Raw genomic sequence first — 23241 nt, 5'->3', positions numbered from 1 at the left:
TGCCCAGCCACTCGCAGTTATGCTCACAGAGACAGTTGCACAAACACTGCGCGCAAGCAAACACACACACACACACAAACAAACATACGTGTAACTCACACAAAGACATGCAGGAAGCAGTTAGAGGTGATGCCGGTACATTCTTTCCCTCATTGTGAAGCATTGTCAGGTGGCTGGATGAGCATTGTCAATTCAGCTGACAGAAATGCGCATTATAAGTACAACCAACTCTGGCACTCTCTCTCTCTCTCTCTCGATCAGATTCAGGCCGCACAAAGAAGCGCATCATGCTGAAGGCAGTGCACATCTGTTTGCACCTGGCTTGCTTGAGCCGGAATCAGAAAGGAGATCACAGTGTCGATACATAAACGTCTCTACTGTGCGGCGTGCTGGACGGAGTCGCCAGCCAGGATTTGATTTTGTCCTCCCCACCAAACTAGGACTGGTAATTCAACATAGCAAGTTATTGTATTTCAAAGTAATCATATTGTGATCAAATCATACATACAGAGAAATTTTGAAGCATAATTGCAACATCTAAATTGATAATTATAACGATCAGGAAATTAAATTATTTTGCTGTAAAGCTATTTATTACATGAGATACACAGTATTGCTCATTGCTCAAGAAAACATGGTATATCGTATTAGGGCTGCACGGTACACCGGTTGAAAGATAAGATTTCGGTACGGTATGAATTTCACACGTAAATAAGTTACGTTCGATCAGGAAACGATTTATTGCATTTATTGCTGGTGGCCATAATGAGCTTACAAAGAAGTTGGGTAGCCTGGGTCAATGAATTAATGTGTTTACTCGAAAAAGCAATACCGTCACATACCGGGATACCGTCAGAATCTTTCTTAATACCGTGATATGGATGGAAGTGCGGCAGCTTCTTTTTTCACCATTGAGCTGTGAGTCGGGTGCCTCAGTCCATTCTCACAGGGATCTAAACCTGTGAGGAGGTGGCTATGCCTTAGTTAGCGTATCATTTTTATCACATGTTAAGCTGCTTTACTTCACAACTGCGCCAACCCATGGCATCCTAATGTTTTCATGTGAGCTCATACAGAAAGCCTTGGCTAACGCTACACTGTCTGATCAAAAAATAATAATAATTAATCACTATGTATCAGATCATTTTGCCCATTCGCCCAAAAAAAAAAAAAATCAATCAACACTCCATTGATATGAGCCCCAAATGGTTTGTGCATCACTTCGCTGCTTCTCAGACACATCTCTGCCAATACCGCCCTTTGAAGTTTGGTAACGATAGCTGACATCTGAGATTAGTCAAACTGAAAATGAATAATGAATTAGTAGTATCAGAGTTATAAATATTTGATTCTTAACATCAAGTCCTTAATTTGACAGGGTTCAAAAGGCGAGGAAGATAATGCCACCCTTGATCTCCCTGAAAGCAACACGCATAAGGTTTGTTTCCGTCAGATTTCATGAAGCACCTAAAACATCAAGTTCAGGTGATGCTAGAACATCTTCTATTTGACTTTTCAATAAAGCACACACATATATATATATAATCACAAAAGTACTGTATGAACTTAAGACCGTCACTATTGACCACATTTTTGTGGTGCCACACACACAAAAGTAGTGAAGACAAAAATACAATAAATATACCAGCTGAAAGGGAGACTTATAGCATTTTAAAACAATGTTTTTTTTTTTACTACCTATGTAGTCAAAGCATGTCTGTTTCGACATATTTTCCCGCAACACAACTTTCTACATTCAAAAGATCGCCGTACTATCAAACTCAATCACGTCATTCTTTACCTCATTCAAGCTGAACTGTGTGAACACATGAATACGGGGAAACACTTGAATCAGTAGGCCCACTTTTCCTCATACTGATGCTATGTTGCTCTTTTCCAGCATCTGTTTCAGTCACACAGCTGCACACATCCACAGTGCCTTGCTCAAGTGCGCTTCATTCATTCATTCATTCACCCCCAAAGATGTTTTCCAGCTTGTCTTAACAGTGTGTACAAGAGAGTGATTTTGCCGGACACAATGTAATTGAAGAACTCCACACTTCCAGCCTTGCCTGAAGACATAAATCCAAAAAAAGAAGAAAGTGCCTCTATTGAGACGCCTTCATGGACTGACAGTCGTGAAACTAAAGCACCTTATAACCATCATCTCCTTTCTTTTACTTGCCAGATCAACTGTGCTCGTCCTGCTGTTGAAATGGCAGCCCCCTCTGAAGCAGCTGCCACGAGGTGCTCCTTCAAGTCCTGACAGAGGAATCTTTTCTTCCACCCCCCCCAAATTAGCATGTCACATTTATCGATCACCCCTTTTATCCTCTAACAGCGAGTCACCAGCCCGGCTCTGGCATATATTCACCCGTTTGATGCCATGATGACACTCTGACCACCTATAGGCCAAGGGCACACATTCAATTGCACCTAATGTGGGGGGGAGGGGGAGAGAGAGTGCGTAGGTCTTTTTCTTTGCATCTGGCATCTACCTGAGCAGGTTAAAGCTGAGATCCAGCCTTCTTGCAAACTGGCCATATGTGTCTCCAAGGAACTCTGGGATGTCGGTGCCGTCATGTCCGATGTAGGAAATCTTTAGGAATAAAAAAGCAAAACAGAAAGGTACTGCTGAGATTAGTCATAACCAAAGCAACCCTTACCATGAGCACAGCAAAATGTGACAGGACTGGGAACATCATTTAAATTGATTTTGATTGCAATGTTGATGATCTCATAATCATGAAAGATTTAATATCTTATATTCATATATAATGCTACAAAGCTGCAGTGTGTGTTTCCGGCTCATCATTTTGCAAAGACTTGAATATGCTTGTAGTTGCTTACCAATGATCACTGCATGAATTGAAAACCACTTCGACAGTTAAAAAGAAACACGGGACCACATGTTTGCAATAAAATGTGTGAGGTAGTAGCGCATTCTTCCCTCAGTGACGTTGTGGGCGGGACTACGAGTCCCCGCTGTAACGTGGGCCACACCGCGTCACATGACACACCGGCAATGTGGAAGAAAACTCCTTTTCACCGTCAAACTCCACTTTTTTAACAGTCACCGAATATATTTATATACATGTATATTTACTAATATCACTGGGGCAGAGCGGAGAGCCGGCCACAGTGCGACACCAAACGTGTTTGAAGCAAACTTACTTGAGTCCCATTCAGAGCGACCGGCGACTCGTTATGTGCCATAACTTCCTCCAACGCGGTGACAGCTCTCAGTTTACGCAGTTTAAGATTAAATCCACGGCGCAGCCCGCGCAGAGAAACGGCAAACAAGTTACGAGTTGGAGGATGTGGCCCCGCTGCTTTGGAGATCTGCTCTGCGAGCGACTCCACAGCTTCCGCGTGCCCGTTTCAATCAGCTGACCTTCTGTTGTTGTGCGGAAGCACGAGTGTTGCATGAGTGTTTGTCGAAAGAACAGTAACGGGGTTAGCCTTAACTCGTGCTCTTAATACAGGCCTATAGTTTGCAGGTTTAAACAATAAATAAATAACGAGTTCGTTCTTGTAAAACGGCTCAATGTTTTGAAGAAAGCCGTTAGTAGGGGAGGCCATGTGCACCTGTGAAATGGCTTGCATAATACCTTGCATTTCATCTTACCTGATGATCTAAAGGAAGTCGTTCTTCTTGCATTCAAATGCCTCAATTCATTCCTTAATGTTTGGATAATTCGCTAGCGCGCTATAGCTCCGTCTTGAGAGCGGCTCTTTAGTGTGGATTTACCTGAGAAATACCTTGTCAAATCAATTATTCCCCATTATTTAAAGAAATGTGCATGGTAAACATTAAACAGACGGCTTGGTAATACTTTCAAGGAAGAGTTAACCTCCCTTTTGTGTGGCACCATGATCGCCCTCACACATGAGCCAGCTTCTGGCACCAGCATCTATGGTTCATTCAAAGCTTCGGTTCACTTAGATTACAAAAATGAATTTCTATTTCTAAATTGTTTTGGTAATTATTGTCATATTTGTCCGTTCTATATTACATTTCCCCATACACACGTGCCAAAATGTACAAATGCACTTTGACATTGTGCAAATACAGTCTGACGATGTCCACATATACCACTGACAACGTGCACATACGCACCAAAAACATGCACGTACGCATTGGCAATGTGCACTTATATGCAAGCACCTGTCCAATGACAATGTGCACACGCAAATAACAATGGTAAATATAGCCCAGTGGTTAATGGGTGAGAGAGAAGAAGTGGTGGGAGGACCCGAGTGTGTGCGTGTCAGATCATTTCAGGTTGTTGTGTAACAGGAAGGCTGTGAAAAGTCCCAAACTAAGAGTTGAACAGTTTGATCTATTTGAAAGGGGGGGGGGGGGGGGACTCTGTTCAGACGTTGATTACATGCTATTTACCCCCTAAAATGCAATCTGGAATATATGGTGTCTTTCTTTTCAGGTCTAAGACTACACATTTCCAAAAGATTTTGACATTGTGTTTTTGTTGTTGTTTGTGATGTAGTCTGTGAACATGTTGTCTATACATTGTGTTTGCTGCACCATCACACCGAGTCAAACTTCTTGCCTGTGCAACATACTTGCCGGGAAAACGATTGTGACTCTGATTAATTTTGGCTGAGACCATTTCAGTCATATGTGGAAGCTGGATTCATATCCTGTTCAGTGACTAATGCCAACCAGTGTGCATTCATGCACAGTTTGGGAATACAATGTTTCAACCTGAATTGTCTACAGGAGGTTAATTGAATTGAATGCAAATGTTAAGCACAGAAATACACTCAAGAACCCAAGCTGCCTAACACTCCTGGCCAATGAGGTAAAAATATCTGAATTTGTTTAAACTGACCCACCCATTTATTGCAAACTATGTATGTTCATATTTTGACCCAGCTTTCATAGCATATCGGACACATCTTTATATATTAGGGCTTGTGAATGGGAAAAGTATGAGAGCTGACGTATAGGTAAAAGAACAGATATTGTTTTATCAAGCTTTTGAAATAAAATCAGATTGTATATCAGATCCCATTGACAGCCAAACTTTGCTGTGTAACAATCTCCTTCCTCTCACAAAATCTCATGACACATGAATATTCATGAAAAAAATGTCAAAATGTTGTGTAGTTTTGCAGGTCAACCAATAAGATCACTGAAGACAAGTTTTGTGAAAACTCTTACATGATGCTCAAAGATTGTGTTTTTATGTGTTTGCCTGCTTGATTATACACTGCTGATAAACTAAAAGTTATATTTATCATTGGAAGATGTCTGATTGGGGTTTACATCACATTACCTCTGCAATAAAGGATAAAATCATCCTATTTATATTTATTTATGACATCCTGTGTTCGGAAGACCCCCAATGTGATGAAGTGAATTAAAACATTTAGTGCATTTGAAATACTAGGTTCAGACCTTAATCCCTAAGCTATCTTTGGTTTTTATGGGAGGGTGTCTTAATACAGCAAAACACTAAAGCAGAACTCCTATGTGTTTCCTTGCAAGTGTACTATGACGGGGAGGGTGCGTAAGGTTGAACTTGGTTCAGAGAATCAGGAAGTTTGGGAACGCCGCGCTGTTCCTGTGCTTCGCTCCGTGTTCGGTGACGTCACGCGGGACCTCCCATACGCGGAAAAAAAAGCTCTCTTTCCCCCCGCCGCCTGCCCGGAGAGAGAGCGCGAGAGCCCGCATGGCTTCAGTCTCCACTGCGCCCTTTGCGGTGCTCCACATTTTGCAGAATGTAATGGCTGCTGTGTTCGTGTCATGCAAAACAGTGTCGGTTAGACAAGAAGGACTACGTCTTAATGTTCTCACAGTGTTCATTTTTTATTTTTTTTAAATCCTCGTCCTCTGTCTGACGCTTTACATCGGAGCTTAGTATGATTCCAGGTAATGTCACGTTGCGGACCTGTCCTTCTTCCGTGGAGTTTTAAAAGAAATCGTGCATGTTCTTTCTTTTAGGTTTTAATACTCCCCTGTGACTATTGTATCACGTTTCATCCGTTACTGGCTCTTTTTTTTGTAGAATCGTTTAAGCGTGGAAGGATAATTAATGTTAATTTGAACGAAAGCTCAGATCGAATAAGAATAACTTTATGTTGTGAGATCCAACAGTCGAAGCCTAATAAAAATGTGACTACTTTGTAAACGATACATTTAGCTCAGGTGAGATGGGAAGGTGCACTTGCGAATGTAGGTTAATTGTTTTATTTCATTTTCATGTGAATCTAGACATTTAAATACTTTGCTTTATAGCAACAAGTACAGTTTACGGTTAACCTCAAATCCAACACCCTCCTTTCCGAGATGTGAATACTTGCATTTGCATGCAAACAGTGATTCACAGGCATGTCAGTGTTGTAAAATATATGTGTATATTAAAACTTTCTATTTAAATATCATGAATTATAGTCGCTAAAATGTGTTCCCGTTTAAGGGGAATGCCGAGAATGTTGGTGCAGAAGCCCATTCGTCATGCGGACAATAAAGAGGGTTTTCACCTGACAGGGGAAATTTATGGTTGCCCTTCTTTGCCCTAATAACTCACATATTGTGTCACGGACTGACAGTCCTTGCAAAAAACAGCAAGCCTGTTATCAATCACACATCTTTGCATATTGTGAAACGTCCCTCCCCCTCATGTAGGACAAAAACAATGGAAACATTTGAGGGAATAGAGCTCAACTCATTTACACGTTGTCCCCCCTCTTGTAAACTCACATTAAAATAAAAATGACCTATGGCCTATTTTGTAAATGCGGTTCATGTATATCACACAATATCTCAACATGTTGCCTTATTTAATCATGTGTTCCTTGTTTTTATTGTTCAGTTCATAGTTTGCAACGTAGTACCCCACCATGCAGACCATAGGCCTATCAACTGAAACCAACCTTTTTCAACTTTTACATTTAATATTTTTTTTGTCAGTTTAATTTCTACATTTTGGCCAAAGATTGTTATTTTTATCACGTGGGAAAACACCATTTGCTGTATTTTACTTATGTACTACACCTTTCATTCTGCATTGTGTTCATGGCAGATCATGCACTCAAATCGATCGTATTTTAACCTACACTGGCTGTTTGTTTTTTTTCCACCAGAAAATATAATTTAGCCCCTCGACTGTCCACTCCAGGTTTTCATGCTCTCCAAGTTGACCTGTCAAGCAGATTATCACAGAAAGAGATTAATGGCAAAGGCGGGTTGCAGTAATAATCGTTTTGTTTGATGTGACAACTTTGATAGGCGTTGATTTACTTACAAACTGATAGGCTTTTAATTGAGCGCCTCCATCCCGATTGAGATGAAAGGAAACCCGCATTGAAAAGCTGCCCGATTGCCCCGGAGCCTCAATACTGATTAGCCATCTCAGCGGTGAATAGTTCAAGGCATTTTAAACTTCTTTTCTCAGCGGCCTGACAGACCATTTCTCTCCTTTTCTTTCTTCGCCTGTCTGCTTCTCTTTGAGAAAAATAAATCATTTTCATTGTATGTAAATAAAATCGAGCTGACATCAATATAAAATGACTGGATTTTTTTTCTTCTTCTTTTTGTTGCCTGTCTTTGTTGTTCTTGTTGCATATGACAGTGTGCCCGAGGCAGATGACAGGTTCTAAAAACACAGCAGCAGATGTGTTTAGCCAAAACGGACAGGGTTCTGTTATGAGAGGCCGTGATGGTTTTTACACATTATCAATTTTCAAATCAATGTTTTTTGTTTTCTCACAGATTGTTTGTCCAAACCTGTCTGAAATGGACGGGCTACATTTTATATAGTATAGATAATGGATATTAATATAATTTTAACTATATTTTATTTAATAATGTGATCCGTTATTTTTGACGGGTATCTTTTTTTCCTTGTTTCCCCGTTTTCTGTTAACGCCAATCGGCTGATTATAGCAACAACAAAAAAAAGCACTTTAACACCTTAAAGCCTTGCCAGCTGCACACAGCGAGCTGCACTGAGAGTTATTAACGTTTCATCATGTGTGCCACCTCCGGGGTTGTTTGATGATGAACTTGGAAAAACGTTCCAAAATAAGTTCTAGACTTTGTGGGGGGAAAAGAAAAAGGCCAGAACCGAATGGAAACCTAGTTTAATCCTCGTGCTTTTGGACTTGGGGAGGTCGGCGATTGGCGACGCGTCTAAAAATGAAACGTTAACTCGAGGATCGATTTATTTCCTCTGGAAACTTTGTGTCTTATTGCAGAATTGTCTCTCTCTCTACCCATTTGTTCTTTTCCCCCCGCAGTCACAGTGGCATGTAATCAGCCACAATAGCTGACATAAATCAAGCGGTGGATTGACAGCGTCTGACAAATAACTGATTGATTGCGGTGGAGCAGAATTGACACTTGACGGAGGGGTGGAGATAGAAATAGAAGGGCGGTGTATATTATACTGAAAACATGTGACAGTCACATCCCTCCATCACTACATTGGTCTATTCCTGTCAACGCTTGTCTGTTTAGGGAATTCGAGCTGAAACGGTTGGTTTTATGTTTGCAGTTGCCGGGTGGCGAGCTGAGAGCGTCGCTGGTGCTGCAGACCGTCAGAAAAGCCCAAATGAAAATACTTGTTAACGACAAGTCTTGCGAATGACGTATATTTCACCCGTCAGCCTAAACCCCACAAATTAGTTTTAATAATGAATGCCAACGAAGCAGTAACCAGCCGGTTCTCTAAGGGCTCTGAGCGATAACATCATCGTTGGTTCAATGTCGCCGAGATGAAAACCAGCGTGTTGTTGATGACGCAAACGTGAACCGGCAGCAGCAAAACACCTTAAAAGTTTGTAAACGTGGCCTCCTGTGTCCAATTGACATCTATGCTGCTATTCACTCACTTGTTTTTAACGAACACCTCAGCACGCGGAGACCCACGTATAAACAAAGACAAAATCCGCGTAAGCGTTCACGCGAACCACAGAGTAAAAGCCTGTCTCCTCCCCCCCGAGCTGTCGAAACAGAGGCGCTTCCAGAGGAGAAACGTCACATCCCCTTGACCCTCCAATCACCTCGGGGTCCCATTTGATTGGAAGGCGGCAACGGCTTTAATCTCGGACTAATTCAGCTGCTTTTGAAGTGAACATTTTCTACTAGTTGGTACTCGAGGAGTAGGGAGCGAGGACCCGCGAGAGACAGACGCACTGAAAGGCGCGACGCTCATGGTGCAGGACACAGCCACGGATCCGCGATAAACTCGCACGGTCTCCATCCAGCTGCCGCGCCTTCGCTTCTTTTACCCGGATTACTCGTTATTAACAGTTTTTTTTCTTCTTTTCGCCCGAGAGCGAGAGAGAGAGAGATATAGTCTGAATGTTTGTTTTGGTTTTCTTAATGAATCCAACGAAAACATCGCCGTTTCACTTCCTGACAATTGGGACATGATCACGTCCCCCTCGGCGTCTGTCCTGAAGAATAGCGGTATCTGTGCAGTGTGGGAGAGCAGCAGCAGCAGCAGCAGCAGCAGCAGTTCTCGGAATAGCAGCTCAGCGAGCATCAACAAGCCCTTTCTCCACTCCGCGCCCCCGTGTGATCCACTACGGCAAGCGAGCCGGCTTCCCATCAAGATTCTGAAAATGCTCACCGCCCGCTCAGGACACATTTTGCACCCGGAGTATCTGCAGCCTTTGCCTTCTACCCCGATCAGTCCCATCGAGGTAAGAGCGAGCGGTGGTTTTCTCTGGCGCGTAAACGCCCGAATGATCGCGGCGTTCAGTGGGTGCCGTTTCTGTCGGTGCTTCGCGTGACAACTGTTTTTTGGAGCCCATTTCAGCTCTAATGTAACATCTCTCCCGGAGCAGCAGCAGCTGCTGTTGTTGTTGTTTCGGTGTTAAAACGGTTTGTGTGCGGTGTTAAGTTGGTTTTTTAATAATAATCCACACGATCGTAGTTTGGTACACGGAGGAGCCTTGCGTAACAGCATTACACTCCTGTTTGGAAATGCTATTTATTTATCCTCTCGCTCTTTACGTGCTATTATTAAACAAATCCACGAATGTGCATTTATTGGAGCAGTGTCGATCAACACCTCTGTCCCTTTCTTTACATTTTTATTGCAGCTCGATGCTAAGAAAAGTCCGCTGGCTCTTCTGGCGCAGACGTGCTCTCAGATCGGCAAACCGGACCCGCCGCCTTCCTCCAAATTGTCCTCCGTGACGTCCAATGGATCTAGCGAGAAGGAATCTAAATCCGGCCCTCTGAAAATGAGCGACATCGGCGTGGATGACAAGTCCAGCTTCAAGCCGTACTCCAAGCCTTCGGACAAGAAGGACTCGTCTTCGGGCGTCTCGAGCGGAGAGAAGTCTGGTTTCCGAGTGCCGAGCGCCACCTGCCAGCCGTTCACGCCACGGACGGGCAGCCCCAACTCCACTACCTCCGCGTCCCCGATGCCGTCCGAGGGCAAATGCGGCGACAGGGATGAAAAGAAAGAGTCCGACTGCAACAAAAACGGCGCCGCGGACGGCCCCGGCTCCGCTGGCCACGGCAGGATAAGCGCGAGCTGCGGTGGAATTAACGCGGAGGTCAACCAGCACCAGGAGACGACGGCTGGCTCCAAAACCTCCTGCTCGGACTCCGCGTCGGTGACTTCCGTGTCCTCCGCGTCCGTGCTCGGCTCGGGACTCGTGGCGCCGGTTTCTCCGTACAAGCCGGGGCAGACCGTTTTCCCGCTGCCTCCGGCCGGTATGTCCTACCCGGGCAGCTTGGCGGGGGCCTACGCCGGTTACCCTCAGCACTTCCTGTCCCACGGAGGGGGCCTGGTCAACGCGCAGCTGGCCAGTTCGCTGGGCTGCAGCAAGGCTGGAAGCAGCCCCCTGGCCGGGGCCTCTCCGCCGTCCATCATGTCGGCCAGCCTTTGCAGAGACCCTTACTGCCTCAGTTACCACTGTGCCAGCCACTTGGCGGGCGCGGCCAGCGCCTCCTGCACGCACGAGTCCGCGGCCGCAGCTGCCGCGAACGCGCTCAAGTCCAGCTACCCGCTAATGTACCCCACGCACCACATCCACGGCGTGCACTCCTCGGCGCCGTCGTTTAGCGGACACCCGCTGTACCCGTACGGGTTCATGCTCCCCAATGACCCTCTGCCCCACGTTTGCAACTGGGTGTCCGCAAACGGACCGTGCGACAAGCGTTTCTCCTCGTCAGAAGAGCTCCTGAATCACCTGAGGACTCACACGGCGTTCACCGGGGCGGAGAAGTTGATTTCCGGCTATCCGGGGTCTTCGTCTCTGGCCAGCGCCGCCGCGGCGGCCATGGCCTGCCACATGCACATGCCGCCGTCAGGTGGCCCCGGGAGCCCCGGGACATTGGCTCTGAGGAGCCCGCATCACGCGTTAGGACTCAGCAGCCGCTACCACCCGTACTCCAAAAGCCCCCTGCAAAGCCCCGGCGGCCCGGTCCCCATGCCCGCTGCCACCGGCCCTTATTACTCCCCGTATGCGCTGTACGGCCAGAGACTCACCACAGCATCGGCGCTTGGATACCAGTGAGGAGCAGAATTGACTTTGAAGAGTTTATAGTTCTACGAATGCAAATATAAAAATTAAAAAAAAATAAAAAGTTTTATATTAACAGCGCTAAACGTATGGGCGGGATCCGTGGACTTCAACTGTATTTATTTATATGTCGGCTTAAAAACAGGCGATGATAGCTGCAAATGGAAAATATTTGAGCAACTCGAAAAGTGCATTATGTTGAAACTGAACTCTATAGGAAAAATGGAAACACACACACATGTTAGAGTACTAATTAACATAGGGATCTTCATTTTGATGTTAATTTGAATTTGCTGATTGTATTTGTTCTTATTTAATGTCTCATTGAGAAGGAAATAATTTACATGCATGTTTGGTTCTTAAATTTCGGAAATTGTCCACATTGAAATTGCCGTTATTTTTCAGGTGTACACCTTGGAAAGAGAATTGGTATTTTTTTGTATGTATTCTGGAAAAAAATAAGAAACAATTCTGTTCCATATCTCCGTGTGCCTCATTTTCTGAACTATTATTCAGTGTCAAATACTAATTGAGTTTATATTCCACTTTCAGTCTATAAAATCGGTTTTATAAGTGAATGGGTTTAAGAACGCTTCATTGATCATTTCCGGCAACATGGCCTATATATTTTCCTGTCAATTTATTGCACTCTCATCAAATGTCATTTTAGCAAATTGCTAAAATCGTCTTCATCTTTCTTTCTCTCCATTATAATTTGTATGCTAAATAAATGAAAAGCTTTAAGAGGGTTTACTTCGATCAGAGCACGTGTTAAAAAACTAAATTAAATGCAACTTGAACTTTGTGTGTGTGAGAGGGACTGTGTGTGTGTGTGTGTGTGCGTGTGTGTGTGTGTGTGTGTGCGTACACAGTAAATCGGGCTGTGATCAAATCATTTACTAGTTGGTGAAGTTTGTTAATGTTTTATTTGTAGAGAACAAAGTTGGATTATGACGGAGTTTAAAAAAGAGATGCAACGTTTTATAATCTTGACGTTGACTTGAATAGTTTTCTGCCTTACAGGTTTAATGCTATAGACATTTTACAAGCGTCAGAGGGACATTTCATTTCTGCTGAAGCGAGCCTCTAATGCTCACACCAAGTTATTTGGACGTGGAGGCCATTCTTTTCTCTCTTTTTTTTCTTAAATATTTTAAACAGGTGTAGGCTATTTTCCATCATTACCAGGATGTCATCATTTAGTTTCCATCTGATAATCTCACCCACCTGTAAATCGTAATGTACACAGGACTACATGTCATTAAAAAAATGATTGTGCAAAGTTGTGGGATTTTCGTGAAGGAGCACTCGGGAAACTTGGTTTGGCTTTGAAAAAAACGCATATAAATTAATATTTAAAAATAAAAACAGCATCATACATAAACTACAACTAGATTTTTGTATAATATGTCGGTGCCTTTTTTTCCCTTTTCCTCGCAGAGCGACGTGTTGTTAGATTTGTTTCTGTAAAATAATAAGCAAAACCAGCTTCATATTTGAATACAGTAATTGTTTTTTCAATATATGTATTCAAAAAAATACATCATTCACACAGGCAATATACATTATCCGTAATGTTTGACTTTAGACATTTATGGCATTGCGATAAAAAAAAAGGTTTATTGAATTTCCTATTTATCCTTGCGACCTCTATCTTTGCGATGGTTGACTCTAAACAACCTTAATTTAGTCTTTCCGTTGTCCAGGGCGCCCCGCTGATCCCGCGGTGTTAGTTATTATTTATTTAGAAATACGTCGTTGTCCCTCGTCCATCGCACATCGCTTATTCAGATGAAACAAACTCCTCACGGACTGAATAAGGCCCACACGCGCCCTAAACTGATGTAATGACGGTGAAAGGAAGCAATTTCCATTTCTACCCACATCATGGTGGCTGTGCTCGGAGGGTCCCGGTGGAAAGCAATTTATCATGTGCCCCTCCTCCTGGCCTTGTCACTGGAGGAACAGGCAGGCACATGTGTGCATGAATTACCCACCCTCCCACCTTCCCAGTCCACCCTCCCTCTCTCCTGGTGGAGATTTGACACAGAAGGGGGGAGAGAGAGAGAGAGAGAGAGAGAGAGAGAGAGAGAGAGAGAGAACATGGGGTTATTAGAGTCTGCAGGAGTATTAAAGTGCATATTCACCGTGTCCATCAAGACCTAAAAGTGCTGAGATGTGCACGCAACTCCGCAGAACAAAAGCACGCAACCAGAGCACTTTGGGGGAAATTTAGAGATTGAGTCATTTACATATAATAAGAAATTATCTATTAGGGGAAAAAAAAGTGAAATGGTGTGGATTTTGGGGATTACATTGTAAGAGCCATTATTCGAGAACAGAGGTGTGGTTTAGGCCAGAATCTAAGAATTGTGAACACGCTGCCATGGAGAAGTCATGAAGTTTACTCTATAACTTTTAAGTGTTAGAGAGTGTGAAGACACCGTGACGGCAATTGCGTGTGATTATAACAAAGAGGACATTTGATTCCATCTTTTCTTGAGATTGTAAAGACACATTTTCATTCCCTAATCAAAACGGCTGCTCATTCCATTCCTCCCCCCCCCCACCCCCCCCGCCTGTTAACCCCACTGAGGTTCTGAGAAATGCACATCCATCTCAGCTGCAATCCAACATGACAATACCCAGTCACTGAATTTCTTACCTAAAAGTCTACTCCACAAACCCTGCATCTAAAGAAAAGAATGCACGCGCTGGGACCCAAAGCAGCCATTTTGGATTCTTTGGAGATACTTGTATCCTAAGAGAGCGAGAGAGACACGGCAGGAAACCTGGCAGGACATCTTGGGGGGTGACTCAGACACACACACACACACCTAACCCCATATTCAACGCTATACTGAATTAGCCCCACTGAAGGTTGTCATTAGTGGGTGTGGCTCGACATAAAGACTCACCGTCGTCTGCAGTGGCAAAAGTCCACAGTTTGTGGAACAGCTGTGTCAATAAGGGGGAAGCTACTGTGATGTCCCCCCCCCCCCCCACGCAGGACATAATTCATAGAGCGATTATTGTCTTTTATGAATGTGCGGCTGATTTTTTTTAAACTGCGATTACAATAGAAAAGCTCTCAGTGATGGGGGGGGGGGACCTATCAATAATGGCTCTGTTTGCACCATTTACTTTACAGGCACTTGATACTTATTACTTGCAGTTATGTTTTACAAGTATAGACTGTTACTTTTCAAATACATTTTGATTACTAATCCCCTTACGTACCCCAGAGGAGGGTCTTTGCTGCCATCTCTACTGTACATCCCCCATGCATGTGTCAACTACGCCTTCGCTCTCCAATTGCAGCAAAAGGCGTCATGTTATCTGGAACGCAGACTGTCATTATCTCAGTGTGTGATTTATGGTGTCACGGTAGCTGGAGGTGTCCACAGCTTTTGTGATTGAAGTAACGAAGCCATAAAGTGAGCTGCAGGAAACAAAGTGGGGACTCGGCGGCCGTAACCAGATCTTCCTCTTTGAGCAAAGCCGTTCTAAATCTGGCGATTATCCAGGAGACAAAAAAAAAAAAAGAGGGAATCAACACTGTTGTTGGCCATATGCATCAGCGCGAAAGCACCCTTTTCTGACAGATTTATTCGAGAATGTAGTCTCCCACTGAGCTGTAATAGAGGTAATTTGGATCCGAGTCAGACGGGAATACCCTGCCCGCTCTTCTACATGTGGTTACCCTCCTCACTCATTTACAAATGTAAAGTGCTCATCCAGGTGATGCGAGAGAAGTGGCAGTGTTGTATGTGTATCAGATCTGGAACCAGCGAGGGAGGCACTCTGTTGTGCTCAGACAGCCTGAATGAGGTCATTTCTGTCTGCTGTGGGATCACCGGTGCGCTAGTGGGGTTTTAGTGCTCGGATAATTTGCCCATTTTTGGATTCTGACAAAGAATATTTTATGGAAATGCCCCCCCCCCCCCCCCCCTTGTTCCAGGCACCTTAATGGAGTATGTTGGAGAGCTGATGAGGTTGTTGTCTGTCACAGATAAACGTGAAAAGCAGAGAAAATGTCAGGGATGAGCTGAACTAGCAAAAGGGCTTTTTGCCTTTTATTTGAAATCAGCATTGCCTGAGCGGTCCACCATTGAGGCGTCACGGCACGCAATCACAAGGGTTATTCTGATTGTTTGAAGCTGTGCGAATACAATACAAGACATTGTGCAGCTTGTGTCTTTGTGTAGCCGCGCAGCGGTTTATCAAAGACTGAGCCATCGCACTTAATTTTTTTTTTTTTTAGAAAAAAGGCATTGCCTTTCAGAGTTTTTTTTTTGACAGGTCGAGGTTTCAGCGCTCCGCATAATTGCCGCCTTGTGGCGTCCTCTCTCCCTTCTGCGACTAAATCCTCATCTCGTGTCGGCGGCCTTACATGACAGCACGAGCACATGATGTCAGTTCCATGGGCGTGGGGCACCAATTACAATGACTCACATGCTTACTCACTACATAAACCTTGTTCTGCTGTTGTATTGGATGACAATATAGGGGTTGGTCAATAGGCTTCAGTTGGAATTTTCTTCAAGGGAAAATCCACAACATGCACTGGTGGGAAAAAAAAAGATTTAATAAATAAAGTGATGACATTTTGTAAAACAAAGGTTATTGGTTATTACATTTAGATATATGTATATATTATAGACTTGGGATAGGGCTGAATGGGACAAATCATAAATAATTTATAATAAATAAATAACACTGACCTGGTTAGTAGGCTGTGAAATAATATATAATATGTCTGTGCTGGCAGTGTTGATTGTAAGAGAATATAAATATGTTGAAATTGACAAAGTTGATCTGGCATCACTCGTCCTTCACCGCCTCAGTAAAAATCTCACAAACACATGAAAAACACAGGCCCGAAGCAGCCTCATTCACATCTGGAAATATTTGCATACTGGTTTATAGAGGACAAAACAAGCTATGACAAAGCACGACAAGAAAGCCATAAAGTCACTCTGGGCAGTTTCCATTTTAAAGAAATGCAGATTTGTACATGCTATATGGGACATTATGTTTTTTTTCCCCAAACACAAAGCCACATAACAAGGCTGAAGGAAAAAATAGTCACCGAAGTATCATGTATTGCTGGTGGCCCATTTTGACGGACAGGGCTGTATAGCCACAGACTTTGAGGAAGGGCTTGACTATTTGGCTTCATGACTTTTTTTTTTAATAGAGAATCTTGCTCCACAGGTGTCGTTGTTGCTTGACCCACATTAATCCCAAATGCAGCAAGTTCAGGCCCGTTCTAGAAGGGATTTCAAATAAATAAATAAAAAAATCACACACGGAAGTGGGCGTAGATTGAGCTAAGTGGATACAGGCAAAAGTTACACTTAAAAGGCTTCATCCTGTTCTTGCCATTTGACACACGTGGGGTTTGGTCAGATTGATCATCGGTGGCGTGGGTTGGCTCAAGTGTCTGCCGTGATATACTGAGGTTGGCATATTTTTCCAGCAAATGCCACCTTCTCTGCACAGCAAACACAACCGAGTGTTATCAGGAGACCTATTGGTCATATTAAAAATATGACTCAACAAAGGAACGTGATTATAACATTAAAAGCTTCTCTTATCAAGCCAGTTCCGTATTAAAGGGTAACTGTTTCTTTCAAATGAAAAACTGTCAAGGAGTATACACACAGTTGCCTTTGTGTTTCCCTGCATCTCCACACATCTGTATTTGGAGAAACAGAACCCGTAAAGAACCACATGGGAGCATTAATATTTCCCTGTATAAAAGCAGAACTCCATAGGACCATTATCCAATTTAAGGAACCAATGAATACCAAGAACTTTCTGTATACACTCCACTGTGATTTTCTCCAGAGTATCCCGGCTGGAGCCAAGTGTGAAAAACAGCAATATATAACACTTATGTGATTTATGAGGGCTATATTTATCACATTGATATAAACTATTCAACTATTACCAGCCTCCACATTACTCCAGCAATTCATTCATGTCAGCGGACCAAAAACAATTCCCTGCCCCGCAGCCCACCAAGCCCAAACCCAACTGCTCCTCTCTGTCTGGGACTTTCAATAGAGGCTTCTCCAAGGAAATAAGAGGAGAGGGGGACATCTCTCAAGTCATCCACATGCAGTAAGCGATGACGCTGCGATGTATCCCACATTGATCTAAGGCATTTGGGGGACCGAGCTTATTAAGAAGGGAGCGCAGTAGACTAATGGGCCTGACTGGGAGACAAATTGGGCCAGACACACAGCAACACAGCCCCAGGAAATATGGGAGCTCACATCACGTTTATTGCTTTAACGCATTTTAGTGTTAACTGAAGAATTGAACCTCAAATTACCTACAGCCCATTTGTTTTTCTCGGCTTTCTTTTGCCGTGCAGAAGCTGCAGTGAGTACATTGTTGGGGGCCATTTGCTGAGAAAGCTAAATTTATTTTAAAAAGTAGGCCAATTTATTTTGTAGGAGAGAAATACAAGGAAAGCTCTGTTCTATTTCCTTCCAGACAGTGCGATAAGGTGATTAGGAACTGCATATTCTTAGATGATGAGAACCTTTCTACAAAAAACCTCGGACAATAATGTAAAAATCTACAAATAATGTTGCGTTGATATTGAAGCAGTTATATCATGTTTGGATTAGGAGCTAACTGGTCTTGTTACTAAAATGTCTTGCTCCACACTGATAGTGCTGGACTGAATAAAATCACATTAGCCTCGTGTTGAGGGGTTCTGAGCGTGGTAATAAGACTCCTACATATCCATATGCAGAAGACCTGGGCTCCCAGGTCTTCTGCATATGGATATAGGTAGGGGGCTCCCAGGTCTTCTTTTCCTGTGGCTATTAAACAGAAATACAAAGAGTCAGACAGACGGTCTCATCTGCAGACCACATGACACAGGCTCTGCCCGTGAGACGTTCCCCCTCTTGTCTGTGGCAGTGGGCTTGGTGACACGTTGTTGAAATGGCATTTTAGGACTCCTGCACTGCTAATTTGATAAAAAACAAATTGGTTCCTGCAGAGAAAGGCACTCAAAATAACAAGCTAAAAAAATATCACACAAATATTCTACAGTATTTTTTTAAAAGTATACATTTGTGTGTGATGCTTGACGTGTGCTGGGGTTTGAATTCAGCGCACCGGTTTTGTTTTTCCTCCCCTACAACTCGACGTGACCCCAGCAGAGCTTTGTGAAAGCCGAAAGGGTCGATTGTCATTCGCTGAACTGCTCCCCCTATAGACAGGCAGCAGGCATGTGACACAACACACCGGCGCCTGGAGTGTGTTCGGATGTCAGAGTCAGTAATAGTTAATTTAATCCAAGCCATCAACCTTTAAGGTTAAACATTATGAGAGAAGGAGCACACACAGCTTACACATGCACACACTCCGCCCGCACACACGGTGTCAATCACACAATAAACAGATGGAACCTACTGAAAGTTTTAAGATAGAAAACTGTCACCGGGATGATTCTCACCACAAAGAAAGCGGGAAAGACAAGTGAAGGGATCTTTTGAAACCTAAGGTAAATAAGAGGAATCAGGCGTTGAACATCCAGGTAATAACTGATGTTATAACTCGGCATTTGCTCTGACATGCATTTGAGACAGGAACATTAAAAGATATCCACCATTTGACAGGTATCACAGTTCCCCCAGGCAAGAAGGATTCTCATTTTGATGAGTGTGTCAGTCACAGTGAAGTCTTTCGACAAGCCACATCTCAAGCACCGTTCAGGAATAACTCTTGCCTCAAAAAATTACAAATGGAATATTTGAATAGGTGTGCAAAAGAAAAAAAGTGATTATTGCTAAAATACAATATGTTTATTATTAATTTTGAATTTTTTTTTTCTTTCCTCGCTTAACCACTATTGCCACCAAACGCTTCATGTCAGAATTCCGTTTATTAATATTAATACGGAAAATTGTTTTTCCATCTGTGGTGCGCTGGAGAGTGACAGCCTCATGTTTGGAAATAATGTAAAAAAAAAAAAAGTGTAGGGCACGGATTTTAAAACAATGCAAAAGCCACCGCTTCAAGTGTACACGAGCAGCAGGGCAATTGCACAAATCATTGTGCACAAAACAGATCATTCATAATGAACTAGTCCTGACTGATGCTGACAGGGCCGTGGAGAGATGGCCGACAACGCGGCGCTTTAAATGCCACGCTCAGCGCCAAGTGTGAACAGTCGCTCTGTGTGCATTTTTTCACGCCGGCATGTGCCAATGTTCGGTATATGACACTCACTCCGATTCACTGCCTTCTCCCAGCTAGATCACGCACAGGGATGGGACTCCTTTGTGCTTTCAATGGTTGTTGTGGAGACCTGCGCCGCCTTTTCAAACGTTCCCGAAAAGGGAAAGGGAAGTGGCCGCACGCCTGGCTGGACGGGAGACCTCTCCGCACTGATTAATAAGCCGCGCAGTACTTCACCGCAAACAGGGTGTCATGAAATAACCGGGGAGGCAGCTGAATGCGCTTTTCTCATTGGGCCTCAGTCCAGAGCTCCACAGGTGATACGAGGGATCTGATGTAGTGCTCATAAAATAAAGATCTGTTTTCAATTTTGATGTGATTTACCCTCCGTGTTCACATGGGAGCCCCATTATGAATATTGGATGCAATGGGGTTTTTTTTTTCTCTTTGGCAAATATTTGTGTTCGTCGGTCTTAGTGCTCGTTCAGAGAAACACAGTGTTGGTTCTTGGTGGCAGGCAAATCTTTAGTATGCAAACAAAGCCAAAGAATATCATTCATTACAATGACATTCAAACTTCATTTCATGGATGCCGCCAATCAAAAGGCATCTTTGTTAAGTTATTCTCTGTCAATATTTAATATCTCGGGCAGTTCATTGAATTCTGTGAAGGCAGGCTTGATACGCAAGCGATCAATCATCCAAGTGTTTATTTTAGAGCACCTGTTGATTATGCTCTCCGATGGCAAGTGAGCCGCCCATTTGCTTGATGAATGTACACTTGCTCAACTCACAATTCAGCCGTCGCGAGGCGCCGCCCCCCCAGCTGCCACTGGGTCAAGCTGTTGGAGCTACCGCGCGGCCAACGTGGTCCCTAATGGCACTGGATAAATATTATCAAACATTTTGGGAAAAACTAAATAGCGCTTTCAGGGAGAAGCAGATTGAAAGGTTCTGCCTTTACATGCAAATTGAAGGACGTATACAGGATGTCGAACTGATTTAACGGGTGTAAAATGTTGAAAAATCCACCGGCGAAACTAAAAATGAAGTTACAGCACCGCCCGGTAGGAAGGAATTTATTCACCTTACAATCATCAAAAAGCAAAGCAAGCGGGTTGATGCTACACTAGGATTAGCCAGTCAGAGTTCGAGGCTCAGAACCTATCAATTGCTAATGCTATTTATTTCCTTCACCTTTGGACGTAAGGTTTAGAACATTCTCACAAACCTTTAGTTCTCATACAGTTTGTTTGTGTGTGTGTGTGTGTCAGCGTGATGATTGTTGCACACGGATCGTCATACACTTCAGGCAAATATTTTATCACACGAGTGCCGAGGGGATGTGGTCTTATTGGCCGCAGTCTTTGGCCCAGCTTGTGTCTACCCAGGGTTCGGTGACATAAAAATGTCCGAGAGCCGCTGCTTCAGACAGTCCAAAACTGCAGGGAGCCCGCCAGCATCTTTCCAGTTCAGAGCTCAACGCGGCCCAGCGTGGTCTCGACAGGTTGAGTGCCTGCATGCTTTCACTCCGAGGCGAACAATATCCCCTTGTTCCTGGCGAAAAAAAGAAAAAAAGAACCAAGGTGACAGCTGTGAAGGAATATGAAGATGATGGGGAAGTCAACCATGTGAGATGCAAAATGCTTCCCTCCCTTCTCAAATCGTGTGAACTTCAAAGCTTTAATTGTTAATTTGATCCATGGGCTGTGTGATACACTGCCTGGTGATAAAGTGCTCCGCTGTCTGTCAGGAGTTCAACGTGTTCCCTCTGGAGCACAGAGACTGCTGATTTCATTTTAGGCATCTTTTCAGCCAGGAAGGCGACTCCAAACCTTTTTTGATACGTTACAATTTAACATCGTTAAAACGCTCAATCACCCTTTTAATCATATACAGGATAATAAACTTGTTGTCCCTGTCAATAAGGTTAGTATCAATATCAAGTTTTGTAATATTAGGTTGTATTATTCACTGTGATGATGGTGTTTCTACACTTATTCCACAAAGCAACATGTCAGGACTTAATAAGGACTGCCAGAGGTCTAAAGATGTTTCTCTTCTCAGGTGAAATAGACATTAAAACCCAGTGCAGCCTTTGTGCATATATCGCAAAACAATACACACAATTATCCTTGCGTTTCCTCAGGGCTTTTCTGGAATATATCCATCTCATCTGTTCAGATAAATGTGCTTATTGAAAACAATCTGACTGAATTTCCCTTCAGCCGGCCTGGTGGCCGAGTCGCTTCGGAGTGAAAATCTGGCTCTCGGCCACAAAAAGTCTATCGTTTGAGTATCACATGGTTAGTGGTGTTTCCTACGGCTATATTTATGTACTCTAACTGTATCCCCTTTCATTGAAACCCTGACCAGTGGGCTATTTGTCTCCATAAGAGAGTGCCATTTACAAGAAGCCATGCTGGGGTGGGACCCTGAACCGAAGACTTGTTAATAGCACACATCCACTTCTCACCAGATGCTGTCCAGAACAAACCAACACATATCGAGAGCAACGTCAAAACCAATTTTCTCTGAACGCTGGACCACAGTGTTGAACTTTAAATGAGTTTTACTGTAACTTGCATGTTATTTGTATTCTTTTTTTTTTTCATCTGACACCACGATACAGTAAATTGGAGATGGTGACGGCAGCTTTTAACATTTGGTCCCGAGGAATTTTTGTATATGCATCTCATTTTGGCAGTGCAAGATCTTCTCTGGAAACAAGGACAATGAAGCTAACAGCTAAATAAACTGCCCTACAGTCATGTACGCTTTTTGCTTTTTGACCAGCGTTGTTGCCCACAGCGATAATGTCTGTTTATCGGTGTATGCAAAGTGCGGTAGCAGATGTTGAAATGGAAATTCAATGGTGAATTTCTTTACTTCTTTGTCATCCTTTTCATTTTATTTGTCATATATTGATCGGATTTCGGAGGTTTTAGTCTTCACCCTGTACCAATGTGAATTTATTTTATCATGTGGGAACACGTCGTTACTTTCACCCTCAGTAGATGAGCTCCCGACCCATTAGGAGATGACACATTTTCTCAAATATGTGCGACACATACTGTAAATTGGAAATCTTTTAAGATTCACAGAGGCCATTGAGGGCAATCACGGAAAGACGCTATACATGCCATTCCTCACTACTTGGATCAATTTAGAAAGTCTGTGTCTTGACGTAATTACCCCCCCATTTACAAAGAAAAGAGATTTATTAAAATTCTGATTGCAGGTTATGGGCCCTGATGACGGCAAAAGAAATATGCAGAATTAACCGCTGGCTTTTACAGCCAGATTTCAGTAATAGTTGTGGGGTATTGCGGTGAGTTAGCAGTTATAAACCTGTCCTCCATATAAATTCCTTAATCAGGAGATCCCAGTGGTTATATAAATTGAGCCTCTCATTCGCCTTCAATGGCCTGTGTGTGCATATAAAACCACAACGGCCATCATACACTTTGCAGGAAAAGGGGGCAGCCATTGCTGTTTACAGAGTTGTGGGGGGGGGGGGGG

The 23241-nt window shown here is 43.5% G+C and overlaps 2 protein-coding genes across 2 annotated transcripts in view; one reads left to right on the top strand and one right to left on the bottom strand.

Moving 5' to 3' along the window:
- The window catches only part of lrmda (leucine rich melanocyte differentiation associated), a 171676-nt gene extending 168248 nt beyond the window's left edge, over positions 1 to 3428 (bottom strand). Inside the window, exons 1-2 of the mRNA XM_037465442.2 lie at positions 3175 to 3428; positions 2499 to 2599 (exon numbers count right to left, since the gene is read on the bottom strand). Of these exons, the coding sequence (XP_037321339.1) occupies positions 2499 to 2599; positions 3175 to 3216 (143 nt within the window). The 5' untranslated portion in view covers positions 3217 to 3428. The remainder of the gene's footprint in view (positions 1 to 2498; positions 2600 to 3174) is intronic.
- Positions 3429 to 8999: 5571 nt separating this feature from the next.
- On the top strand, positions 9000 to 12089 carry LOC119214053 (zinc finger protein 503). The gene is made up of 2 exons (XM_037465441.2): positions 9000 to 9675; positions 10078 to 12089. Exons 1-2 carry the CDS (start codon positions 9400 to 9402, stop codon positions 11503 to 11505), a joined length of 1704 nt encoding a protein of 567 aa, XP_037321338.2. The 5' UTR covers positions 9000 to 9399; the 3' UTR covers positions 11506 to 12089.
- The last annotated feature ends 11152 nt before the right edge of the window (positions 12090 to 23241 follow it).

Source organism: Pungitius pungitius, chromosome 13 (genome assembly GCF_949316345.1).
Source record: "Pungitius pungitius chromosome 13, fPunPun2.1, whole genome shotgun sequence".
Classification (NCBI taxonomy): domain Eukaryota; kingdom Metazoa; phylum Chordata; class Actinopteri; order Perciformes; family Gasterosteidae; genus Pungitius; species Pungitius pungitius.
This window is presented reverse-complemented; position numbering and strand designations above follow the sequence as displayed.